This window comes from Pongo pygmaeus, chromosome 7 (genome assembly GCF_028885625.2).
Source record: "Pongo pygmaeus isolate AG05252 chromosome 7, NHGRI_mPonPyg2-v2.0_pri, whole genome shotgun sequence".
NCBI lineage: Eukaryota > Metazoa > Chordata > Mammalia > Primates > Hominidae > Pongo > Pongo pygmaeus.
Genome location: NC_072380.2, coordinates 97,511,374 through 97,520,806, shown reverse-complemented (window position 1 = coordinate 97,520,806; position 9,433 = coordinate 97,511,374). Strand labels below are relative to the sequence as shown.

The 9,433-nt window shown below is 37.3% G+C and overlaps 1 protein-coding gene across 12 annotated transcripts in view; it reads right to left on the bottom strand.

The window, feature by feature from the left end:
* Positions 1-1,949: 1,949 nt before the first annotated feature.
* The window catches only part of LRRCC1 (leucine rich repeat and coiled-coil centrosomal protein 1), a 47,323-nt gene continuing 39,839 nt past the window's right edge, over positions 1,950-9,433 (bottom strand). For all 12 annotated transcript variants that reach the window (XM_054498128.2, XM_063668942.1, XM_054498129.2 and 9 more), the window contains 2 exons: positions 6,751-6,886; positions 1,950-2,882 (listed from right to left, as the gene is read on the bottom strand). In XM_054498128.2, coding sequence (XP_054354103.2) covers positions 2,760-2,882; positions 6,751-6,886 — 259 coding nt within the window. In that variant the 3' untranslated portion in view covers positions 1,950-2,759. The remainder of the gene's footprint in view (positions 2,883-6,750; positions 6,887-9,433) is intronic.

Sequence of the window (9,433 nt, the reverse complement as noted above, 5' to 3'; positions counted from 1 at the left end):
TTTTCACATATTTGTAAATTTCCCAGTTTTTGTTGTTGTTATTCTAGTTTCAGTCCTTTGTGGTCAGAGACCGTGCTTTGTATGACTGCAGTGCTTTAAAATTTACAGAGGTTCACTTCATGGCCTAGCATGTTATCTATCCTGCAGAATGTTCTATGTGCTTTTGAGACAGATGTAACAGTATTCTGCTGTTGAGTAGAATGTTGTATAGATGTCTGCTAGGCTTAGTTGGTTTATAGTGTTGACGTCTTTTATTTTCTCGTTGATCTTCTGCTTAGTTGTTCTATCCATGATTGAAAGTGGAGTACTTGTCTCTATTGTTTAATAACCAAATTCCCCATTAAAGTCTGTTTTTGCTTCATATATATTGGGGCTCTGTTGTTAGGTATCACTGATTATAACTTCCTGATCGATTAACATTTTACCATTATAAAATGTCTTTACCTTATGAGTTGGGAAAAGGGTAATTGGGCTCCTGGTACTCTTGGCCTGCTCTATGCATGGAAGGAAGGAAGAGAGCCCGCTACAGTTTTGTTACATATACCAGGAATTTAGACTTTGTTGTAACCCTTTTGAAAGACACAAGGAATGCTCACGGCCTGCCCAACTGGTGAAATATCGAATTTGACTGTTAGTGGAGAGGAAATCTTACCTTCTTGGCCAGGAGCTCCACCTAGTGTGGAGCTGCCGTCAGGCTGAGCTAAGGGTGAGAGATAATCTTGGTTCAGTGCCACAGGTTTTTGCTGTTCTTAGTGAATTTAAATTTTTCTTGAATAAATGTTTCTTCTTTTGCTGTATACCCTAAGGACAATTTTCAGTGATTTTAAATGGCTGTTTTAAAGTACTTTTCACCAGTTATGGTTGTTCTGGTGGGAAACAGGTCTGCAGAGGTCCTTATTTAGTTATTTCAGAAGTGGAATCTCCAGTGTTCATTTTTAAGCTGTATGATTTTCTTAGTGGCTGTTCTAGTGATGACAATATGCATTTTAATTTAATGCAGCCATCTTTAATACTAATTTCATCTGGTAAACTTTTCTAAAATATAGCTCTATTTTCTTCCCCCAACTTTATGCCATTTTTGTCATGTTACATATTTTATAAATTCAACAATAGTTAGCATTGCTTTGCGTCTTCTAGCTAAAAGAAAAATGCATTTAGTCTTTCATGTAAAAATTTATCCACAAATTTTACTTTTTATAATACTAATTTCTTTCAATGGATTTGAGTCACTTTCTGGTATCATTTCTTTGAAGCCTTTAGGTTTTCTTCAGCTTTTAAGGCAGGCTGGCTATCAATACACTTTCTTGGTCTTTATTAATCTGAAAATGTCTTTATTTTGCATTTACTTTGAAGAACAGTTTTGCTAGATGTAGAATTCTAGATTGACAGTTCCTTTTCTTTCAGCATGTCAAATATATTGCCACTGCCTTCTGGCCTCCATTGTTTCTGATAAGTCAGCTGTTAACCTGTTGTTCCTCTATACGAGAATATTTTCTTGCTCCTTTCAAGAGCTTCCCTAACAGTTTCACTATAAAACATGTCTAGATGTCGTTCTATGTTTACCCTAGGCTTTACTGAAACCTTGTATTTGTAGTTTTTTAAATTTGTTTGTGCTTTAAGAGACAGGGCTCACTATGTTGCCCAGGCTAGTGTTTTAACTCCTGGGCTCAAACAGTCCTCCTGCCTCGGTCTTCCAAAGTGCTGGAATTACAGGCATAAGCCACCGCACCCAGTCATGCAGGGTATTTTAAATCAAATTGAGGGAGTTTTCAGCCATTACTTCTCCAAATATTTCTCCCCTTCTAAGACTCCCATTATACATGTTGTTATGTTTGATGTTGTCTCACAAATTTCAACACAAAGATTATCTATAATGAAATGGGGCCTTCTCTTTATGAAGCACTTAAATGATTTTTGTTCTATTTACTTTTAAAATCTTAGTTCAGTACTGGTATCAAGAAAATATATATTTTCTTCCTTTTAGAAATAGAAGAGGGGCATAGTACTTAAGACTTTTGTTCTGCATACATAGCATATATTGTGACAAAAATGAAACAGTAATACAGTAATGACCTGGTATGGAATGAAATGAATTACTGCTTCCAGTTACATTATCAGAATTTCTTCATATACAGTGATTAGAAGGGAGAATGAAGGTGGAACAGTGGTGTTCCTCTTCAGGAACAGACAATATTTATAAAACCTTAAATGTAATCTTTAACGAAAAGATATATGCATTATAAAAGAAGGGGTCATAATGAGTGATGTGGAGATGGCTATATATACTTTCTTAAGAATGCCACATCTTTTATCATACAGATTTCAAATGCTTTTTGGCTACATAAGCACTTTAAAAGAATTGAGCTACATCAATTAAATGACAACAAATATAATTAGTTCTTCATCATCACAATAACAATGATTAAAATATTTTACCTCATATAGTGAAAATACTAATCTTTTCATTCACAAATCTGTAGGCAAATGTGTAATTACCAAACAACGTATAGTACAGAAACAAGAAAAATGTTGTAAGTCTAGTTATGAGTTTTTTTCGAATAGACAAACTTGTCAACAATTTATTATAAAAAACCTATACAATTAATAAATACTTGATCAAAAGTCTTTAAAAATATATTCATAATGAAATGTGTAGAAAGAGACATTTCAAAGTCATAGCAGTTACCACTATTACAATATTTAATCATTTTTACAATAGGTCTGCTGGTCCATTTCAATTAAATTCATTCTCAGAACCATCACATATCTTGCTGAATTTCATTTAAAGCAAAAGCAAGTTGCTTAATTTTTGCTTCCATTGTTTTTTTGTTCTTGCATGTTTCTTCCAAAAGTTCACGCATTTCTTTTTCAATTTGATGGACCTAAATCGACATGTAAATTTTACATTTTAATTTCTTAAAGAAAATGTATTTTTAAAATGTATTTTGAAAGAAAAGGTCCACAATTTATTCTTACACATTTTGAAATTTGTGATGTATTTAAAGAAATGTCAGTAAAATGTAACTTGCTCAAATGCTAATAGGAAAAATACAGTATTTATACAGTATACAAAGTACTTTCATGCATTAATATATTATCTACTTAGTTTTCATAAACTTCTTGTAAAAAAGACATGGCTATATATGTGTGTGTGTGTGTATATATATATATATATATATATATATATATATATATATACATTTATTTATTTATTTTTTGAGATGGAGTCTTGCACTGTTGCCCAGGCTGGAGTGCAGTGGCGCGATCTCGGCTCACTGCAAGTTCCGCCACCCAGGTTCACACTATTCTCCTGCCTCAGCCTCCTGAGTAGCTGGGACTACAGGCGCCCGCTACCACGCCTGGCTAACTTTTTTTTTTTTTTTGTATTTTTAGTAGAGATGGGGTTTCACTGTGTTAGCCAGGATGGTCTCGATCTCCTGACCTCATGATCCGCCCACCTTGGTCTCCCAAAGTGCTGGGATTACAGGTGTGAGCCACCACGCCTGGCCAAGACATGGCAATATATTTTCACTTGGCCAGGTGTGGTGGCTCACACCTGTAATCCCAGCACTTTGGGAGGCCGAAGTGGGCAGATCACTTGAGGTCAGGAGTTCGAGACCAGCCTGGCCAACATGGAGAAACCCTGTCTTTGCTAAAAATACAAAATTAGCCAGGTGTGGTGGTACACACCTGTAAACCCAGCTACTTGGGAAGCTGAGGGAGGAGTCACTTGAACCCAGGAGGTGGAGGTTGCAGTAAGGCGAGATAGTGCCATTGCACTCCAGCCAGGACAAGAGTGAAACTCCATCTCAAAAAAAAAAAAAAAAAAATATACACACACACACACACACATTTTAACTCTATTTTAGAGCTTAGAAAATCTGTTTATGGTTGTACAGTTTCTATATATCATAGCTAGGACAGAATCCCACGCTTTTGGTTAATCTTTCTACAGTCCTATACTGCTTATCAATGCTGAGTCACAAGTTCAGCTTAAACACCAGTTCCTTATAGATTTTTAAAACTGAAATCACCTCCCTCCCCAAAGAAACCCTATCTTTAATGTAGTGCCTACAGCTTTTCTAAAAATGCTGTTGGTGGTTATATATTACCATCTTTTTGAGAGATCATTTTATCATTTATTCCTAACCTACATTCTCCTAGGAGTTGCTGTAGTTGATATTGTTAACTTCTAATTGAAATTGTCTTTCCTACGATATCGTAACAATTCTGATAATGTTACCAATATGACCATTTTTCTGTTTACTTCATGCTTCCTAACCCCTAATATAGATCTCTCAATCTCTTTTCCCTTAGAAAACTAATATTTCTCCTAATTTAAATAATTACCATTATGTGATACCTCATAATCCCCTGTCTGCAAACCTAATTATCATATTTCAGCTCTAGTGCTATTTCTAAAACTCTTTCCTTTGATATTACTTCAAACACTTCCCTTAAGTGTTTAAACCTTAAACTTATTTAGTATTAAGGTTAATACTTAAACCTTACTTAGTATTAACTTATTTAGTAATACCTGTAATCTTATTTAAGGTTTAAACTTTATTTAGTATTACCTGATGTACCCTTGTTAAACACTTGGTAGGTTTTTAAAATTTTGAGATAGGATATTGCTGTCACCCAGGCTGGAGTGCAGTGGTATGATCACAGCTCACCGTAGTCCCAAACTCCTGGGCTCAAGCAATCCTCCCATCTCAGCCTCCTGAGGAGACAGGTCTACAGGCGTGTACCACCACGCCAGGCTAATTAACACATTTTTTTGTAGCGACGATGTCTTGCTATGTTGCCCAGGCTGGTCTTGAACTCCTGGTCTTGAGTGATCCTTCCACCTCAACCTCAACCTCCTAATAAGTATTGGGATTCCAGGTGTAAGCCTCCATGCCCAGCCTACATTTGGTAGCTTTGTTTTTTTGAGACACAGTTTCACTCTTGTTGCCCAGGCTGGAGTGCAATGGTGTGATCTCGGCTCACCACAACCTCTGCCTCCTGGGTTCAAGCAACTCTCCTGCCTTAGCCTCCCAAGTAGCTGGATTACAGGCATGTGCCACCATGCCCGGCTAATTTTGTATTTTTAGTAGAGACGGGGTTTCTCCATGTTGGTCAGGCTGGTCTCGAACTCCCAACCTCAGGTGATCCACCCGCCTCAGCCTCCCAAAGTGCTGGGCTTACAGGCGTGAGCCACTGCGCCCGGTCTGCATTTGGTAGTTTTTAAGTAAAATATTTGGAACATCTGTTCACATGAAACAAAAAACTGAATTTTGGACAAGTTATATTCTTACTCATTGTGATTATTTCCAAAGACCTCACTCCCTCTTTTTCTTTGCACAGAGTCCTGAGGATAATGTCATTTAAACACACAACGTTGATTATAATTTCTTTCTTTTTTTTTTTTTTTGAGACAGGGTCTCGCTCTGTAGTCCAGGTTGGAGTACAGCGTGACACAATCTTGGTGCACTGAAACCTCTGCCTCCCGGGCTAAAGTGATCCTGTGACCTCAGCCTCCCAAATAGCTGAGACTACAGGCATGCACCACCACACCCAGCTAATTTTTGTATTTTTAGTGGAGATGGGGTTTCACCATGTTGGCCAGGCTGGTCTTGAATTCCTTAGCTCAACTGATCCACCAGCCTCGGCCTCCGCTGGGATTACAGGCTTGAGCCACTGCGCCCAGCCATATAATTTCTATATGGAGCATTACTTTGCCTTTCTGTTGGTGAACGCTTTTATAGTTGCTGATTTCTGCATCTCCAGTTTTACAGATACCTTAGTTTCTTATTACCACTTCAGAAGCAGGAAAAAATGGAAATTCATATTATCTCACCAGAGAGGTCACGTAAGAATCATCTGTGGAATTAAAAAAACACCCGAGTCTGATTCCAGACTTAGTGAATGAGTCTCTGAGGGGAAGTTCATGAATATGGTAATATGGTGTTTTTTTTTTTTTTTTTTTTTTGAGACAGAATCTTGCTTTGTCACCAGGCTGGAGTGCAATGGAGCAATCTTGGCTCACTGCAACCTCCACCTCCGGGTTCAAGCCATCCTCCTGCCTCAGCCTCCCGACTAGCTGGAATTACAGGTGCCCACCACCACGCCCAGCTAATTTTTGTATTTTTAGTAGAGAAGGGGTTTCACCATGTTGGCCAGGATGGTCTCGATCTCCTAACCTCATGATCCGCCCGCCTTGGCCTCCCAAAGTGCTGGGATTACATGCGTAAGCCACTGCGCCTGGCCTGAATATGTATTATTAAAAAGCTTCGTAGGTGCTTCTGATGTTTCCCTCTGATTTAGCATTACTCTAAACTCATTACTTTATTAATAATATTGAGATAATAAAGTTGATAGTCTTGAACCCTAATACTCTTTGATAACTTTTTCCAAGGTGGTGATGGATTATGTTTAATACCTTCAGATTCTCACCCTGCCTATGTGTAACCAAAGAGACTTCTATCCAAGATTAGTTAGATATGAAATTTTTATCCAGAGAGCAGAGAAAGTACACACTAGAATCAAATGTACAAGTTTTGTTTAGAAATTAGAATTATGTTCTACAATTAATCTAAGTATTATCAACGTTTTACCCTGGTTTTAGGATAGTTTTGGTAACATTCTTCATATCTATTTGGTCATGAGATCATGTTGCCTTTTCTCTTTATAATTCTTGAAGATCTAATTTATTTAGCTATAATCATGTAATATACTGATTATTGAAGTGAATTTTACTTACAATACCTTTAAATTTGCAGAATCAATACACTTCTGCTTTTCATTTGCCAGTTGTGCTATTTCAGCTTGATGAGCTTCAACAATTGCATCAACTTGTTTTTTGAAGGCATCATCCATACTATGAAGTTTTTCCATTGCATTCCTTAAAAAAACGAAACACCCACATATATATGTGTATATGTGGTGTGAATGTATAGATTAGGATGTTATTTCTTCTCGGGTGGCTCACATTCATACTAATGGAAACATAACTCAGTATTATGAAAATATCAAAGGCTATTACAGGGTAACTAAAGATATAAGTAGTTCATCATCCAGCAGAATCTATTAGGATAACAATTATGTTAGGATAATATATCACTAATGTTTTTTACACTTTCATTTTCTGAAAGTTAGAGTACTCTGTTTCCCCATTTATTTTGAGTCTAGGAGTATAGTTTTTTATTTTATTTTATTTTTGAGACAGGGTCTGGCTGTGTCACCCAGGTTGGAGTGCAGTGGCATGATCATGGCTCAAAGCAACCTCTGGCTCCCAGGTTCAAGTGATTCTCATGCCTCAGCCTCCCAAGTAACTAAGATTACAGGATGTGCACCACCATGGCCCAGCTAATTTTCTGTATTTTTAGTAGAGACAGGGTTTCACTATGTTGAATAGGCTGGTCTTGAACTCCTGGCCTAAAGTGATCTGCCCGCCTCGGCCTCCCAAAGTGCTGGGATTACAGAGGTGAGCCACCATTTGGCTTAAGGGTATAGTTTATAAGCACCTTCACAGATGATGACTACTACTAATCTTTTTTCTCCATGTTTTCAATGTGATAATTTGAGAAGTGCATACTACAGATGGTTTAAGTTTATGAATATGTATTTGTGACTTCCTTATGGTAATGCTTAGTGGACGAAACACATTAAATGGTATTCACAAAATTTTCATGCTCAAAGTATCCTGGAGGTAAAACAATTCCTTTATATAAATATAAATAATGCTATTTAAAAAGTAACATTCATAAAAAGGGCACATTTTCTGGTTTTGGTACAGCAATCAGTAATAACAGATTAAACATAAGGAACATACATCAAAAGCCTTTTTAAAATTGTATGACTTAGTAGCCAAGTGACTAGGGGCAAGTCACAAGCTGAGTTTTTAAACTATAAAACAGGACAATCCTGCCTGTTCTGCCAACCTTACAGGATTACTGTTGGGTTCAAAATAAGATAGAAGAAATCAACCTATAAATTGTAAAAAGCTATACAAGTAAAACCTGTTATTATTAATAATAATTGGCTTATTTTATTACAATTCCATTAAATTAAAAAGTATACCAGTCTTAGTCATAAAAACAATTCATGTATAAAATCAGGTCTGCATTTTTATATTAATGGTATGATGAATAATGCAATGGAAAAGTCTGAAGATTGTTAGGTTTTATAATTTTTATTAGGTTTTTTTGGCTAATTATAGAATATGACTTTCTTTTAGAATCTCAAAGATGTCTAATTGTAAATTTGTTACTGGCAGGATAAAAAATTGCAACAGATTCCAAGCCAAGGTTCTTGTATTAGTACTTGGTTGAAAGCAAAGTGGAACAGGGTCTAGCAACAGAAAACAACTGTGCTATCAACCAAAACTTTCTGCAGTGTAACAATACTTTCCCATTAGACTGAGTCAAAACAAGAAATCAAATTCCAGGTTACATTAGATTTGACATAATTAGAACCTATCTTTAAGTGAGATTTTTGGGCTATCCATAGCCATGTTATCTGTATCAGTCTATCTTCACACGAGAATTAATCATTGAGCTGTGCTACTTAATTCTGAAGGTTCCAACTTTATAACTTATTTTTAAAAAGTCTAGTTATATTTTTTAACACAGTAAAACCTTATTTCCTCTTATTTTATGGAACCCACATAACAGTGGCAGCCAGGTACACATTTTATTTCCTTTCTTTAAAATCGGCTCTCGGCCAGGCGTGGTGGCTTACCCCTGTAATGCCAGCACTTTGGCAGGCCGAGGCGGGTGGATCACCTGAGGGCAGGAGTTCGAGACCAGACTGGCCAACATGGTGAAACTCAGTCTCTACTAAAAATACAAAAAATTATTTGGGTGTGGTGGTGCATGCCTGTAATCCCAGCTACTTGGGAGGCTGAGACAGGAGAATTGCTTGAACCCAGGAGGTGGAAGTTGCAGTGAGCCCAGATCATGCCATTGCACTCCAGCCTGGGCAATAAGAGCGAAACTCCGTCTCGGAAAAACAAACAAACAAATTGGCTCTCATCCTCAGCTTGTGCTGGCAACTGCTATTTAAATGTCCTCTAGCCTCCTCAGGAGCTCATTGCCCCTGGTAGTCAACTGGCAGTCTCCTCTAGATTCCACTTTCAACAACTAAAATATCATTAGCTGCTTTCATTCAAACACAGTTTAAAATGTTCATAGTAATAAAAACAAAATGTTCATACAGCAATTCTTTTTTTTTTTCTTTTTGAGACAAAGTTTCGCTCCGGTTGCCCAGGCTGGAGTGCAATGGTGTGATCTCAGCTCACTGCAACCTCTGCCTCCTGGGTTCAAGTGATTCTCCGGCCTCAGCCTCCTGAGTAGCTGGGATTACAGGCGCCTGCCACCACACCCAGCTAATTTTTTCTATTTTTAGTAGAGATGGGGTTTCATTGTGTTGGCCAGGCTAGTCTCGAACT